Source organism: Rattus norvegicus, chromosome 17 (genome assembly GCF_021556685.1).
Source record: "Rattus norvegicus strain SHRSP/BbbUtx chromosome 17, alternate assembly SHRSP_T2T, whole genome shotgun sequence".
Classification (NCBI taxonomy): domain Eukaryota; kingdom Metazoa; phylum Chordata; class Mammalia; order Rodentia; family Muridae; genus Rattus; species Rattus norvegicus.
In genome coordinates this window covers 5,204,399-5,222,440 of record NC_141550.1, presented here as the reverse complement: position 1 = coordinate 5,222,440, position 18,042 = coordinate 5,204,399, and the positions used below count along the sequence as shown (strand labels likewise).

At 45.4% G+C, this 18,042-nt stretch overlaps 1 protein-coding gene across 52 annotated transcripts in view; it reads right to left on the bottom strand.

Moving 5' to 3' along the window:
- Agtpbp1 (ATP/GTP binding carboxypeptidase 1) overlaps positions 1-18,042 on the bottom strand; it is a 117,831-nt gene that overhangs the window by 30,685 nt on the left and 69,104 nt on the right. For 44 of the 52 annotated variants that reach the window (XR_015640653.1, XR_015640654.1, NM_001106100.2 and 41 more), the window contains 4 exon segments: positions 16,937-17,020; positions 15,622-15,708; positions 15,392-15,540; positions 3,542-3,629 (listed from right to left, as the gene is read on the bottom strand). Coding sequence is in view for 42 of the 52 variants with exons in the window: in NM_001106100.2 (NP_001099570.1) it covers positions 3,542-3,629; positions 15,392-15,540; positions 15,622-15,708; positions 16,937-17,020 (408 nt within the window). In the remaining 10 variants the exon portion in view is untranslated. 52 annotated transcript variants of the gene reach the window in all.

The window sequence follows — 18,042 nt, the reverse complement described above, 5'->3', positions numbered from 1 at the left end:
TAGACATAAGTATTTCTGTATGAAATCTGGTGTCTGACAGCCACTTTCAAAAACTCAGCATGTGGGCCACTAGCTGTGGACAAAGGCTCCTTCTGCCAAAGCTGGCAACCTGAATTCAATACCCAGAACCGCACCCTAGAGGAAAGAACCAAACACCAAAGCTGTCCTTTGACCTCCACACGAAAGTAGTGGCAGGTGCACCCGCCTTCCACCACCAGCCCCACAACACGAATAAATAAAGAAATGCTAAGGAACTTTCACAAGTCAACATGGAGGCAGGTGCACCCGCCTTCCACCACCAGTCCTACAACACGAATAAATAAAGAAATGCTAAGGAACTTTCACAAGTCAACATGGAGGCAGGGAGCTCTCAGATGCACATGCAGAAATGACCACGAGACAGGAACTGTTCATCATGGGCAGCAAGCACCTGGAACAACATCCTGTCACAGCTTTTAAAAGTCCTTCAGTATTGCTGATATGGGCACTTAAAGACACTGTCAATTTCATTTCTAAAGCTCTAAAAACTCTTGAAAAACAGGGCTTACAGATTCAAACTAGTCTTCATTAATTTCATCACTACATCTTGAATGGGCAGATAATGGCAAGAGCTAAGGACTAAGAAACATACAAAACGGTTTCCTCTCTGCGTTGGCGCTAACTGAAGAGGTACGTATGTATGTATGCCTGTAGTGAGAGTCAGTTTCTTTAAAAGCCCAGTTATGTTCTGGGAATGTGCGTGCTTGAATCCCAGGTGCTGGATGAGGGGCTGCTTCACAGCAAATGATTGTGATTTGCCTGGTACACTAGGCAGGGTGTGATTTTTGCCAGCTGCAGATCGTTTAATTCTGGAGACTCTGGGAAGAGTTATAAATGCGAAAACTCCAAGAGGGCCTGGGAGGAGGCCGTGGCCCCCCTGCTGCTTCTGTTGCATTTTATCAAATGGTCGTGAGAAACAAGACCAAGAAACTGGATATTCTGAGGACAAAGACTGGACTTGCCTCCAGGGAACTCAAGCCCCTAATCAGTAGGAAGAAGCCTAGAGTGTCTATGTCACTTTCCCTCTAGCCTTTCTCTCCCACCTAGTGCTGGGGTGAAGGACTGGGATAGAATAAGGGTTAAGGGAAGTACAATTATACGAAACCAATAAAATAGTAAAAAAAATATATGCCAACATACGCTATCATACATGTTCCATGGAAGTTACAGGCTATAAACAAACGAGACACACACATTGAGAGAAGACAACTATGTTCTATTTATAACTAACGTAACGGTCTCCAATCCTGAGTATCAAGACTTCTACGAAGCAACCACAACAACGCATATAACATAAAAAATAGCCAACGAAGGAATGCTAAGTTGCACTGAATTCCAGTTAGGTCTGAACAGCCAGACAAAAAAGCAAAACCTCCTGATAGCACTCTTTACACAGAACAGAACTTAACTATGCTATGGCCACGCACATTGCAATGTGAAAAGGATGGAGACAAACGTAGAGAAACATGGGTGTTTTGAATTAATAACCTCAGCACTTTCCAAAACTGTGCCCACCACTGCGAAGGTCAGCCCTGGGCCACTGCAACGTTCTTGGACAGAACAGGTGACCCAAGGCTATCATTACAAACCTTACAAGCACTGTCAAGTGGAGCTCGGGACACTATTTCCTGTCTCTGCTTCTTATTTATGTGCTGCTGATTTAGCTAACAAACATGGAGGGCAGAACCTTCCTGAGATGAAGCCCATTTCACTCCTAGGAAATAACAGAGTTTAAGATCTAGATTTTTCCAGAAGGAACATCAACTATAAGGTTGGTTTAAATTCTAGACACCATCATCTTCTGGCAAAGCTATAGGGACGAGGCATCAGTGCTAGGTATGGACAGCATTAGGAATCAAAATCCACTTTACGGGAAAGTGAAGATTAACAGGACAGAAAGTGGCAGTCAAAGGAGAGAAACACCACAACAGAAATTAGAAACATATAAACTCCTGTGTGCCTGATGGGAAATATCATTAAGAAATGAATTTTAAAAACTAAAAATTTTAAAATCTATTTTTATTTTGGGAGAGAGAGGTTGCGAGAGCAGAGATAAAGCAACAGGGAGATGAGTGGGATTGAGGTGCATGGTACCAACAAAAAGTTAAGAACTAAAATGGTCAGTGTAGACGCAGGTTTTCAAACCGGAGCACTTCTATCTGCATTCACGTTCAAACAGCAACCACAGGGAACTGAAGTCTGAGACAAACAGGCCTAAGCTGTCAGGTGCAGCTCACAGCAAGTGATGTCCTCTCAGGGACGGCAGCACACTACAGTCATGGGCCTTCTCTCAAGGGAAGGTCTGACCTACTTACACAACCACCTTTGCAGGCCTGAGGTAGTAACCACACCTTCTAGTCTTCTGGGCACAGAAGTGCACAGAAGCCACCAGCAAGAGCTCCCAGGCTCCAGCACAAGCTTGTCAAGGTCAAGACAGACAGAGGTCATGAGGAAAACCGGGGGTGGGGGGATGGGGGTGGACTGCGGCCAACCATGTGGGTGGGAGATACGCACCCTGCTCCTAATGGACTGTGCAGGAGGGAGATAAGCATTATAAAACATTTTACATATAGAATTAGAGTAAAACAGGAAGCAAGGACTAAGACTTGTAAGCCCTTACAGGTAAAGCTGTAGTCATCAACAGGCTTCTAAGTCATACAGCACCTACCCTTCCACACAGGCTCAGGCCACTTCAGAAGAAGGGGAGGAAGAGTCTACAGTCCAGACTGAAACACTGAATTCTGGATTCAACAGGACAGCCGGGCTCATGAACTCAGAGCAGCTGAGACTGCCTGCAGGCACCAGGTTCACAAGTCTCCAACTGGGGACTCTATGGACAGGTGATGGCTTCTTTAATAGTGTGGCCCCTTTGTAGGTCAACCATCCTCCAATGGATGTCCCCACACATACAGGCAGCACAAATTAGTCTCCATATGTTATTTTACAAAGGGGATGGGGGGAGAGGAAAAGGAGGAAGAGGCAAAGTATTGGGGGTTGGGGAGACAGGAGTGGAGCTGAGCTAGAGGCAGGGGTGGGGGCTGAGTAAGGTCTAAATATGCTGTATGAGTTTCCAAAGAGTCAATAAAAATGAAAACACCATGACTAAAGTAAGGAGGAGAGGAGAGCATTTATTTGGCTTACATGTCCACAGCACTGTCCATCTCTGAAGGAAGTTAGGACAGGAACCTGGGGACAGGAGCTGACACAGAAGCCATGGAGGGTGCTGCTTACTGGGTCCCAGGGCTTGCTCAGCCTGCCTTCTTATAGACTCCAGGACCACCAACCCAGGCATGGCTCCGCCCACATCAGGTGGCCCCCGCCCACATCAGATCACTAGTTAAGAAAATAATCCGCAGGCTTGCCTACAGTCCAGGCGTTTCTTACTGGAGGCTCCTTCTCTTCTGACTAGCCAGCATACATATTAAGTGTGCTTTCGCTGTTACCCTGAAACAGACGGGAAGTAGCCCTCCCTCTGTGGACAGACTTCTGTAAGAATACTCACTTGTAGTAACAAATGTCAGTACCCATACGGATCCACCACGGCCTGGCATTTAGTGCTTCCTGAACTGAATACATAAGTGGCTGCATACCTTTGAAAGAAGAGGAAAGGAAAGAGAATTCTTTTCAGAATTGATGTAAAAATGAATCCTGCCTTCTAGAAAGCACAAAATTTTCAGGAAAACTGAGGTATACCGCAATTTATTATTTCAGGATGTATCAGAGAAGTTTGAGTAATTTCTTAAATTATAATCAATATCCCCTTTTAAAGTTCAACTAAAATGGAGTAACTTTAGAGTGAATGGCTACCAGTTCTTTTCCGTTAAAAAAATTGTTACAGTGTTCGATCAATTAAAGATAATTTACTCCTCATAAAAAGTAAAACAGTCAAACGTAATAAAGAAATCGTGTAGGGAGATGGCCCTGAAGGTAAAACTCGTCACCCAAGCACGAGGCTCCATTAACCCTCAGAACCCATGGAGACGGCAGTGCCTGTCTGTGATCTCTGTGCTCCTAGATGAGGAGAGGAAGCTTGTCCTGGCCATCTTGGGAACCAGGCCGAAGCCGCAGCCCACCACACAGACAGACCCTGGCTGAAGCGAATGAGAGGGTAGGTATGCACAAGTACACGCAGGCACGTGCACACACGTGCACACTCACGATAATGAGCAATCACTGTTCTAATACTTCTTAGAGTCTCATGTGCAGTGGGAAAGGCCAGAGATCCACATGGGCTTTCACTCCTTCTCTACAGAAGTGTTAGCATGGCTTGTGTCCTGGCAAGTCTAACATCAGTATGAGGCAAGCTAGAGTCATCTGAGAGGAGGGAACTGCATCTGAAAAAAATGCCTCCCTAAGACCCAACTGTAGGACTTTCCTTAATTAGTGATTGATGGGGGAGAGACCAGGCCATTGTGGGTGGTGCCATCCCTGGGCTGGTGGTCCTGGTTCTGTAAGAAAGCAGGCTGAGCAAGCCATGGGCAGCAGGTTAGCGGGCAGCACCCCTCCACGGCCTCTGCATCAGCTCCTGCCTCCAGGTTCCTGCCCCAACTCCCGTTGATGACAGGCAGTGCTGTAGAAGAGAGTGGAATAAACCCTTTCCTCCTGAAGTTGTTTTCTGGTCATGGTAAGAACTGATAACGAAAGTTGGGTTAAATAGACAATCCACTTTCCTGGAAATTCTTAGAAATATGCTTTCCATATGAGCTGTAAAACTGCACCACTTGCCCAGGCGCAGTGGTACGCTGCTTTAATCCCAGCACTGGAGAGACAGACGCATGGATAGCTGTGCTCCAGGCTGCACAGTGTACATGGTGACATCTCGCCTCCCTCCTCCTCACAATAAAAACCATAAAATCATCTTACTTTATTCCGTAACCTAATACACTAGACTTTTTAACTGGAATTGAATTAAATTCTCATGTAACTTTAGAAACACTGATGGCTTTTCCTGAGAGCTGGCTTGATTTTAAATCCTACCTTCAGTATGGAATCATTTTCCTGGCGTAGGAATATTTCATTAAATACATTTGCATTTTATAAGTTTCTTTTCCTCTCTAGCTGGCTCCTTCAATGCTGCTTGAGGCTCACCTTAAACGAGTGTTGCCTAACACACACGCCAACCTATAGCAGCCATGCTGCCTCCTGGCCCTCTGGGAAAGGTTAACATACTGTGTGCTCACTGATGACACAGGCCCTCCTACTGTGTGCTTCTTAATGACACAGGCCCCCTCAGGAAGTTACTGTTGTCTTCTATTTTCATTACATTTCAAGAATTCAGACCCTCAGACCCTGATGGTGAGTACTGAGAGGAACAAATGACTGCTCTGTTATAATGTCACACAGTACTGGATGCAATACTGACCGAGTTTCTCAGATCGGTTCTATCATGTACAGCACAGGGACAGTGACTAGCCCCCACCTGGCAGACACTGCTGTGTTCGTATGTACAAGTAGTCACTGTGTCCTCTCAACCACCCGCCCTGCACGGTAAGTGCTAATACCATGGTGTTAATTCCATCACCACACCTCTGACTACATTTAAAAGTTAGGATCATTTTACCCAGGGCCTTTCAGCACCATCAAAAGAAAAACATGGCTCCCGTCACACCACTGAGGGGTACACAGTAAGCTGGAGGTCCCTTCCTGTGAACTGGAGGCCCCTTCCTGTGAGCCACCTTAGTTCTACAGAATGGCTGTTGTTTTACAAGAACTTGGTAAATTAGTTATTACCTACAGTTCTGTACCTAGATTCTTAAGTTGCTTCTTTTCTTAAGATTTATTATTTTTCAATTATGTTTATGTGCATTTGAGTGCAGTAACTGTAGGGCAGAGGTGTAGGCACGGCGCCCCTGGAGCCAGAGTCACAGTCATGACAGGGATGCTGACGACCGACCAATGGACAGCAGTCCTCTGCTACAGCAGGGAGCACTCTCAATCCCTGAGCAGCTCTCCAGCTCTGTAGCTTAGTCCTTCTAAGAAGGACACAGAGATCACAGCAGGTTCAGAAAAGTAAAAAAATCCATTTGAGTATTTCCATCAATTACTAGAATAAATAACAAGAGTGTAATAAAAGTGTAATTTAGTTTTACAGGATTAAAAATGTCCTCCCCCTCCCACCTTTTTTGTTTGCTCTGGTTTCTTAAGGCAGTGTAGGGTATAGCGCAGGCTAGCCTCGAACTCCAGATCCCTCTACTTTCCATTCCCACCTGCTGAGAAAGACGGGAGGAATACACCTCCACACTCTGCTCTCTAAGCTTCAATAGTGGAAATAGCCATTTAATTCCCTGCTTGGGGAGGGCTGAGAGATGGATGGCTCAGCAGTCAGGAACACTGCTCGTCTAGAGGGCCCAGGTGACTCCCTGCACCCACACAGCAGCTCACAACCATCTGTACTCCAGTTCCAAAAGATCCAACATCCTTCTTCTGACCTCACTACCTGACATGCACGTGCTGAGCATATATTCAGGGAAAACACCCAAACACATACAATAAAAAAAATGTTAATTTTATTTTGGAGTTTGGTTAGATAGCTCAGGAAGAGCATTTGTTACACGGCATAAGGATCTGAGTTCAATATCCCCAGCACACAGGTAAGAAGCTGGCTGTGCCTATAGCCCAGCACTGAGTGGGCACAGAGAGGATCCCTGGGTACAGAGAGGATCCGTGGGTGCCAGCCTTGCTCCAGACTCAATGAGAATCCTGTCAAGGGAATAAGCAGAGTGCTATCAGGATAACATCACACTCCTTCAGCCTCTGTGTGTGCACACACAAACCACACACTCACACAAACCACACACAAACCACACACACTCACACAAACCACACACACTCACACAAATCACACACACACAAATCACACACACTCACACAAACCACACACACTCAAACCACACACAAACCACACACACTCACACAAAAAACACACACAAACCACAAACCATACATTCACACAAACAACACACTCACACAAACAACACACACTCTTTCCACACATACTCTCACACACAGACACAGACACACACAGACACACACACACACACACACGTCTAAACATTGGATTTGTGTGTTTTGCTTTATTTTTGGTCTAAATATTTTCAACACTTGTTTTCACTGATTCTCTTCCTTCCCTTTGGTTTATTTCCTTCTCTAGTTTCTAACATTGGATATTTTCAGCTCTTTCTTATTTCAAAGAATAGAACCACTTCAGTTTACAAACTAATGCTGGTTAAGATATACTCCCCAAGTCTGAGTCAGCCAGCCTTCTGCTGAAGTGCATTATATACAGAGGCATTTATTAAGCACTAGTGATGTGCCTCACTCGAAGGAGAATTTAAATGTTTACGTATTTAATTTTAATTTTAACAGCCTCAAGTGGCTGGTAGCTACCATGATGGACAGACAGTTCTTTTTTTTTTTTTTTTTTTCCTGGAGCTGAGGATCGAACCCAGGGCCTTGTGCTTGCTGGGCAAGCGCTCTACCACTGAGCTAAATCCCCAACCCCCTGGACAGACAGTTCTAAATAATATCTAACATCAGTTTTAAATTTCTTTTTAAAAAAATATTTAAAAATTAATTTAATTTGCAAAACCTGATTTTTAACCACATCTGTTAATTTCTGCCAATAGTTTAGATTACAATAAAATATGCAGAATATTTCTTTCCTTCGTAAGTTTCCCGATGACAAGGTGTAAGCTTCTTAGACTGTAAACCCCGCAGAGCAGCCACCCTTAGCTAAGATTCTGTGGGTGGAGGCCCCTGGAGAGCAAGGCATGTGCTCCCCGACACTTCCAGGGCCAACTCAAATGTTCCCTTCGTGTCTCTGCCCAACGCGATAACCTACATGGCTCGTCTGCCTCACCTGAAGCCCACTTCCGTTTACAGCTTTGTCTTTATTTCACCATTTTGACGAATGAAGACAGTCAGTTTATTTCCTGAATGTGTAAGCCTCATTTCCTGGCTGCTGATGCTGCACTCTGGGAGGATGGCCCACTCTCCAGTGTGCTTCCCCAGTTTTCACCCTCACGCCCTGCTGCACCCCTGCCTGGGCTCCGTCACCTCTCACACCCGAGTCTTTCTGTCTGAAGCTTCTTTCTCAGGGTGCTGGAGCATACCCTCAAACATTGCTCAAAAGTGGGACCCGCAAAGGTCCAAAGCCAAGTTTGGCTACACCGTTCCCAGTCTTTGCACCCTGGCTTATGTTGTAACTCTTTGCTAGGCCAGACTCTTTTCATAATAGCTGTCTTTTAATAAAGTTAATTACTTGAGCTTTTGCTGATTCTATAGGTCTCCAAGACAACTTTACTGCATAAAGGCATGCAGTATTTTAAGGACAGACAGAAACCTGTGAATGGCTCCTGTCTCTCGGCTATTCTGGTTTTTAACTATTAAGTCTCTCTGACATTGATGAACCCTCTTCTGCTTTAATACCCAGCTTACCTTTGCCACATCAGCCAATGGCAGGTGTTCTGTCCCGGGAGGGACACGCACTGCGCTGACTTCCTAGGACGCAGCCTCTTCCAGGCACTGATGCCCTACGCATGCCCCACCCAGCCCCGCCAGTCCACCTCCTTCCCACTACTTAACAAATCCTTCTCTTTTACCTTGCAGTTTTCCTGGTCCCACTGATTTTCTTCTTGCTGTGTGGCCCCATCCTCTTATGGTCTAGAGAGCTGATACTTGCCAAGGCTTTATCGGAGTACTAAGCATCAGACATGACTGTCTGACTTCTCGGCATCCTCTGCTCTTATGCTGCTAGGACACCTTGTGGATCCTGACATCTTTACGTGGACTGAACTTCAGAGCTTAGATGTACATTTCCTGAATTATTACTTTTACTGGCCATGGCAAATGACAGATTGTATAAAAGATATCTTGCTGTCTCCAAGCCTCTAGAGTTCCAGATGACAGGTCTAATACATGCAGAGTGACCCGGTGGTTACAAGCACACACTCCACAACCAGGGCTTAAATTCCGGCTTGGCCACGCACAGACACATGGCCTCTGACAGTGCTACACGCCGTCCACATGGCTAGCTCTTCAGTAAGGGAGCACTGGGCGTGCACTGTGCCGGAAACACCAAGACCTGTACAGGGAGCACCAGTGACAGTCACCTGCCCACAGCACTGTCATTTCCCTCCAAAGGAAAGGAGCCTCTCGGTACCTAAAGGCTCATCGGTGTCACTGCGGTGTCACTGCATGCTTAAGTCACATCTGTATCCCTGACCCGCACTGAGCCATTTAAACCTCAAGTTTCCCCTCCTACAGACACAGAAAGACTTACCATAACCGCTGAGTACTGGAAGGCTCAGGCTGAGGGCAAGGGGCACTTTATGCCTATCTAAAATGCTCTGCTGTTTTAAACACTGCATTCTAATATTACTGTTTAAGCATGGTATCAATTCTGAAAAGATGATGGCAATACTAAGAGTTCTGACTGAATATATTTGGGAAAATAGGCTGCAACACTAAGACTCAATTTAAGGAAGTAACAAAGCCATAAGTCATAATCTATCCACCATGATGCAGAGAGGCTGGCTCTGAGTAACTGATACTGAGCAAAACTAACACGGAGACAACCAATGGCGCTGGCCCTCAATGAAACCTCACAGGCAGGATCTGCGGTAACTACAAACGTGAAGGAGGGGGTCTCTGTCACAGGCAGGATCGGCGGTAACTACAAACGTGAAGGAGGGGGTCTCTGTCACAGGCAGGATCGGTGGTAACTACAAACGTGAAGGAGGGAAGGGGGTCTCTGTCACAGGCAGGATCAGTGGTAACTACAAACGTGAAGGAGGGAAGGGGGTCTCTGTCACAGGCAGGATCAGTGGTAACTACAAACGTGAAGGAGGGAAGGGGGTCTCTGTCACAGGCAGGATCGGTGGTAACTACAAACGTGAAGGAAGGAAGGGGGTCTCTGTCACAGGCAGGATCGGCGGTAACTACAAACGTGAAGGAGGGGGGTCTCTGTCACAGGCAGGATCGGTGGTAACTACAAACGTGAAGGAGGGGGGTCTCTGTCACAGGCAGGATCTGTGGTAACTACAAACGTGAAGGAGGGGGGTCTCTGTCACAGGCAGGATCGGTGGTAACTACAAACGTGAAGGAGGGAAGGGGGTCTCTGTCACAGGCAGGATCGGTGGTAACTACAAACATGAAGGAAGGAAGGGAGTCTCTGTCACAGGCAGGATCGGCGGTAACTACAAACGTGAAGGAGGGGGGTCTCTGTCACAGGCAGGATCGGTGGTAACTACAAACGTGAAGGAGGGGGGTCTCTGTCACAGGCAGGATCGGTGGTAACTACAAACATGAAGGAGGGAAGGGGGTCTCTGTCACAGGCAGGATCGGTGGTAACTACAAACGTGAAGGAGGGAAGGGGGTCTCTGGCTCCACCACCGCCTAACTCTAGGCACAACACTAAAGGGGACATCAGTGGACGAGGACAAACAGTTTAAACTAGAGAGGGGAACCGGTCTTTCCACATAACCGTACCAACAGATGAGGAGTACACCCAACAAACAACACCAAACCAGACACTACCCAGACTCTCCGAGCTGCGGCACGGGCACGGGAGCCGAAAGGAGACAATGAAGTCACAGTAGAAGTCAGGCCAAACTACACCAAAGGAAAAAAGAACATGTGTTTACGTGTGCACATGTGCGCGCAAGCATGCATGTGGCCTTAAGGCCAGAAGACAGCCTTCAGGAGCTGGTTCTCCCAGACAGGCCTTGGGTGAGGTTTGCCCAGCCTGTACCTTCCCTCACTGACCCGTCTCTTTCCTGTGAGAGCTGCACTTCACAGTGGAAACACCATGATGTCTAACAGTTAAGGACAGAGCGAGGCCAGCACACGGCATAAAGAACAAACTCCAGGAAACAAGGAGAATAAACTGTGGGCAGAATGCCGTCAGTTGAATATATGAAAGAACTGAAAGGCTGAAAACGTGGCTTGGAGCTAAACCATTCCATGGATCTAAAAGAAGAAAGTCTACCTTAAGTGGGGTCCGAGGCTAGAAGGTACTTCATGTGCCAACGATAGTTTCCTGATCCCAACTGTCATGCTACAGTGACAGCCAGGAAAGCCATGATTTGTAGAAAATAGATACCAGGAGATCCACAGTGCCAGGACACCATTGCAGATGTCAGCATCTTGACAAAGTATGTGACATTTCCTTACACTTCAACTGATTTCAACATAAAACTTCTACACAGAGTTGGTAGTTGTGGAATATTGCTCAGCACGTGACAATTTTTGCCTAACAAGCTGGAGGACCTGAGCTTCGATGCCCAGAACACTCAGAAAAGCCAGATGCAGAAGCCTGTTTGTAATCCCAGCACATTCCTACCAGCATGGGAGTCAGGAGGAATGGCTGCGAGCTCTTAAGGGAAGTAGCCTGCTGTGCGCAGTGGTAACAAGAGATCCTGACTCCAGATGAAAGGCAAGGGAAGATGCTGTCCTCTGACCACAGCTCACTTCACAGCATGCACACACATACACACACACACACACACACACACACACACACACACACACACACACAAAGTTACAAGTGTGCTGTGCATACTCACTTCTTGTTACAAGCAGGATTGTTACGGTTAGTTCACATAAGGAGGAGTTAAAACCCTCTGGAACCCCAGAGACATACAAGAAGAGAATGAAACAGAAGCTTGAAACTCAAATTATGAGTAAATGCGAAACTGCCACCTGGTGGCAATCTACGAAAGTCCACTTCAAGGCACAGGGATAAAGAGGGTGTGGAGATAGTAACACAAATGTTCAAATCTAGCAATACAGACAGCACCGCTATCTCAGAAATACATTCAAACTGCTTTAGGATCATCTGTGAGAACTACTTAATAGAATCCACTAAAAATGTCTCAAGGCAGGGAAAGGGTGGCAACGAAGAAGTGAAAACAATGCTTGCCCTGCCCGTCTTGGTGAGTCCTGCGAAGGAAGACCTCTACCTACCAAGGCCATTCCCATGTGCCGCCACTCAGTGTCCCCTAGGCCAACCATGTACCGAGCTAATTACAACTTATAAATACACGGACAAAACTGAAGGCAAATACAGTAGAGACTAACTGCAGCTCGGTAAGACACACTGGGAACAGAGAGCTACAGCTGTCTATATGCCAAGTTATACCCAACTGGAACTGACAGGTTTTAACACCACAAGTAAAACCAAACTGAAACTCAATCAGACACAACCATTTGTTGGTTGGTTCTTCTTCCCTCTCCATTAAGTTCAGTGGGTATTAACTGTTACCTACAGACAATACAGCTTATTTCTAATTACCTATTAAAACAAAACAGATATATTTCAAAGTTACTCCAAATCCAAAATTGTTGCAAATAATAAAGTCTACATGTCTGTGAGCAAAATTAATTAAACTTTGAAAGTAACAAAGGTTTTAACCAAAATAATTAAGCCAGGAAAAAAATGTAGCAAACCTGTTTTGTAGTTTCATAGTCAAATAAAGATAGCGAGATTAAAAACAGAAATATTAAAATCTTGGAGGAATATAGAATTAAGTTGTAATAAAGAAGAAATTTAAAATGCTTTGATCATCTACAAAAAAAGCAAATTAAAGAAGTAAAGAAAAGTACTAATTTGCAGGGAGGTAAAGGTCAAAATTAAAGAAAACTTCTAAAGAAAATGAATAAACCAGAAGCTGTGGGGGTTTTTTTTAATATAAAAATCAAATATTTTAAATAAATAAAAAGAAGAAAAGCCCACTGGAAGTAGTAGAAGTAGAAGGAGGGGGAGGGGCTGGGGAGGGTTGGGGGGAGAGGCTGGGGAAGGGTTGGGAGGAGGAGGGCTGGGGAGGGGCTGAGGGAAGGTTGGGGGAGGTTTGGGAGAGGGAGGGGAGGAGCTGGGGCTGGGGGAGGGCTGGGGGAGGGCTGGGGGAAAGGGAGGAGGGAGGACACCCATGATACAAATGAAACCAGTTTTCTTTACTGTTCTTTTCTACTCTAGAAACACTAGAGGTTAAGTAAGGAACACAATAGGTATTTTTATCCTGATAATACTTCAAACATGTCTCAATTAAGATAAAATTTCAAAGACATAATAAGGCTGCTCTCTCCTCAGAGAGGTCACAATCAGTTGATGGCCATACATACAGCTGTGATCCTACCCACCCCCAACTGGTCTCAGAAGCTAAGCAGGACCCAACCTGCTTACTTGGATAGATAAAGTCACATCCAACAATTGTTTACGCACTAAAATCACCAAGAATGAAGTGTTTCAAACAGACTACATCAAGAATACTTTGTGGGCTGGAGAGATGGCTCAGTGGTTAACAGTACTTCTTACTACCCTTCCAGAGGACCCGGGTTTGATTCCCAGAACACAGATGGCAGTTCACAGCCTCCTGTAAGTCCAGTGCATTTGGCCTCCGTGGACCCCACATACAGACAAATGCATATACAGACAAGCAGACACGTGCATAAAGTCAAATGTTCCTTTAAAAAGAACTTTTTTATCACCAGTCATACCAAACAATGTAACTACTGACATTTTAGTCAAAATATAAATATTTGATGACCACAACATTGCGAGTCTGAGGTCCACATCATTTATTTATTTATATATATATATATATGTATATATATATGTACATATATATATACATATATATATATGTCTTTAAAAGATTACTTGAAAATTAGAGAAAAGATATCAAATCTCTAAAAAAAGAAAGTATTTCTAGCCATGCCAGACTCCACTGCATGGTCTGCCTATTACTCTACTAGATAAATGGCAAAGCTTTTATCTCACACACATGAGTAATTCTAGAGTGTTCCATTTCCCACCACACAAATAACAACTGTCAGCACCTCTTCAACCCTCCAGAGCTGCTTCTCAGACACATCTCTCGAGCAGCCACACACGCTCGCACGCCCGTACGCACGCACGCACTTGCACTCCGCACAGCTTAGGGAAATGACTTGAAGCCTGCCATGCAGCACCTCTTGCCTACTGTTACAAGCTTTTCAAACTTTGCTCAATGGTTGAGACCAGTATCATTTTGTAACGTATTTCTCCTCCATCTGTAACAAAGGATTGTTGATATGTATGTTTTACCATATAATAAAAACTTGGCTATTACTAGATTTGAAATTGGACATTTTGATTTTTAAATGCAAATGTCAAGTTTATGTAATTATCAACCCTAGACACAGCCCATGGCTACAGACCAGATGCCCAGCAGATGACCCTTAGATGTGTACTTGAGGTACTGAACAGAGCAGCCTTAAATGGCACCCCACACTTCAGATTTCTCCTTCCAGAACGCTAGAGTTTTATCTAAAAAAGGAAAAGAGAATTCTCTCAGAGAGTATCACCAGGGGAAGCCAATACACAACATGCTGATTCCTCAACACTGTCCATAAACTACAGTAAGGATTTACTCTGTGAGAAACAGACACTGACCAAGAACAAGCGCAGACCCGCCACAGGGCAGGCACTCAGGAGATAAAGGTGATCGAGGCCCTGCGCCTGGTGTGGGTGAGCAGCAACCAGACTGAGGCTCTCCACAGACCCGGCAGAAACAGACAGACAGACAGGCCAGTAACTCACAGGTGACAGAGCACCTCAGCAGGCCTCAAAAGACACTCACTAAGCACAAATGGTTTCACTACAAAATTCCATCCCGCAGTGCAGAATTCACACCCATCTGCACAGGACTCAGAAGATGAAGGAAGACCTGCCATGCGGCACCTTATCAATGTTAGCACAAATGTTAGCACGGTACCCATGGTGGGGACGGTGTGGGGAGCGGGGCAGAGGGAGGTGGACACATAGCTTCCTATGCACCAAGGTAAAAATACTTTTCGTGGGGCTGGAGAGCTAGCTCAGTAGTTAAGAACACGGGCTGCTCTTCCCCAGTTCAATTCCTAGCATCCACATGGTGGCTCGTGACCTTCTGTAAAAGGATCTGATGCCCTCTTCTGGTGTGCAGGTGTAATTGCAGACAGAGCGCTCACTCATACATAAAACATGCTCTTCTTGTTTTCTCTTGTGTGGAGCTGAGGACAGAAGCCACAGTGTGATGGGCTGAGCTCTCAGGAGGCTTCAGCCCCAGTCTAAACTGCCAACACACAGCTCACCCCACATCTGCTTCCTTAGGTAGGCCTGGAATGACAGGAAGTGACAGGAAATGACAGGCATGCAGCACCATGCAGTTCCTTCTGTCATCCCAGCAGAGCGTAAGCTTTTCACACACTGTGTAGGAAACGGCTGAGGTGTGAAACACAGAGACACTGAGTATCTAAGGCGATGCCCCACACTAGACTCTGGTCCTCCAGGAAGCGTGCCTGGGTGCCCCCTCACCCGGAAGGGGAAGTGTCTCACCGTAGTTAAACTGGCTGTTGGACTTCTCACAGTTGATGATGTTGAACCTGTATGCCACACCCGGCCGCATCCCACTGACTTCAAAGTAGAACCACTGATGGTAATGGTTACTGTTTATGTCAGAGTTCAGAATGAGGTCATACTCGCTTCTGAAACACAAGACAGAGACAGCTGACAGCAAGTCCAGAGAGTCTGTGTGCACACAAAATGAAAACATTTAAATGGCTTACTTTCTAATTTGAATTACTTTGCGCAGATTCCCAGATTCAAATTTTGAGTTAAACTTCAAAATATCTCCTTCTTCTGGAGTGGTATAGCTAAATAAATATTTTAAAATAAACATATTAAAAATGTTACACTTAAACAGATAAGCAAAGACTACAACTAGGACAGATCAAACCCATACAATGTTTCTCTCCTTTCTTTCACAACAAAGAAAAAATGACTTACATTTATACTCAAATTGAAATTACAAAAGACTTGTTCCTACACGTATAACCTCAGTAAGGACTTCGCCCTCTAAAATGCTGGTCCTCACCTTCGCAGGAAGCAGTGTGTTTTCCAAACTGCGGTAAGCAGCTGTGATGCTAACAAGCCAGGCTGCTCTTGCTGCCATGGAAGGTAGGAGCTCTCCCTACCACTGTGCTGAGCACCCACATGCCAGGCCCTATCCTTGTCTGCCCAGCCCTCCCATAAGGAAGACCCCTGCTCTTCTGAGGATTCTGCCCCTGGTCACATCGGTTAGGAACAAGTTGAATCTGCCCACACTGGAAGTTCTGGGATTTATTTTTCCATCTCTAACACAGAAGCATGAACAATGGAGTAAGTACATGTTAAATAAGACATCTTCTTCCCTTGTGTTAGCATACTTTGCAGTCAGTGACGGTGACACAGGCCTCCAGAACCAGGAGGACCAATGTTAATTAAGTTGAAGCTCATCCTGAGCTACACAGTGAGTTCCATGTCAGCCTAAGGCACAGTGGGAGAGCCTGCCACAAACAACAACAAAGACTATTTTAACTCACTCTGACAGAGCTTTTACTCGGATATCTACAACAGTTTAAAAGTTTGTTCCTCCCATCATGACAGGGAAAGTATTAATGTAGTGAGGGGAGAGAGGCCCACGGAAAGATGACAGAACTTCTTACTGAATAGTTGTAAGTTGTGTTCCTCACACATGCTACCAGTGCTAGGCAAAGTAGCCAGGGGCCTGGCAGGCGAAAGGCGGGGGAACCGAAGTGGCTCAGAAGGCACTGGGACGGCGAAGGCCAGCCAAGGCCAGCCTTCCTTGTGAAACCCACACTGTTCAGGAGGTAGGTCCACTCTTCTGAAACCACAGTACCAGCTTATAACCTTTAAATCACCCACAACCAAATGCCTAGATATCTTTAAATAAACACGATTTATGACGATCACACCCTGCCTGTAAAGTATACGAACACAACAGTAAGGACGGGAAGATATCATAGAGAACTACTTTATCCTTTAGAAATAACACTAGTAAACACAGACATATGAATAAAAAGGTTTAGAAATCAGACTCACTTAGGGTTATCTAAGTCATACACCACCCGGTCAATGATATCATTCTGGTGTATCAGCCTCTCGATATCTTGGGCAATTTTTGTCCTGAAATCATAAAAGACAAACTTAACGAAATTCATTACTACCTGCCTCTGATACCAAGGCAGTTTTCTCCCGAGTTTAGGTCTGGCATGGAAAGGGATAAAATAATAAGAGTGTAAAATAAAAATACTCATTCCCTTACTTGTATACAAAAAATTAGCACAACATAACCCAAATCAAAATCAGCACATCGAGACTCAAGCTTTAGACTGAGCACAGGAAGGACAGCCACAGCAAAACCTTGTGAAGAGCAGAGGGAAGCCAGCCTAGAATGTCTATTAGGCCTTTCTCTTCAGAAAGCAGTCGAACCATCAGGCAAGCCATCCTGTGTGCATACTAGCCACACTGTTGGAGGTCGGATAAAACCAGAGAGTTACAACAAGATTTCAAATCCTACCTACTTAGAAATTTACCCCAAGAATCCAACTGGCAGTTGGCCTGAATGTTCTGCAGAATCTCCTTCCTGTGTTGGGAAGAGGGGAGGTTGGAGAGCTGGGAAATACCAGGTACAGCTGGGGCAGAACTCAGATGTCAGGGCAGATGCCAATCCCAGCCAACTGGCCACCAAGTCCTGATGGCATTAATGGAATGCTACCTCTCAAATCAATCTCTCTCTCTCTCTCTCTCTCTCTCTCTCTCTCTCTCTCTCTCTGTGTGTGTGTGTGTGTGTGTGTGTGTGTGTGTGTGTGTGTGTTACAGGTGTTTGTAAACCCCCAGATACAGGTGCTGGGAACTGAGGTTGGAGCCTTTGCAAGAGCATATGCTCTAACCACTGACCCATCTCTCCAGTGCCTATAATGAGCTCCACAGCATGTGCTGATGTGACTTCAAACAGTAGAGAGTAGAACTACGATTACAAATCTATGAAGAGCAGCATGAAGAAGCTTGCCAAAATGGTTGCAATAAAATGTCAGAAATATACTGAACCCCAAACTTCAAGACTCTTAGCTGAGAAAATCTGAAACTACGTGAAGATGCTCTTCTACACCTGAAGAATGTTAACAACGTCATAGTCTCCAACTGCC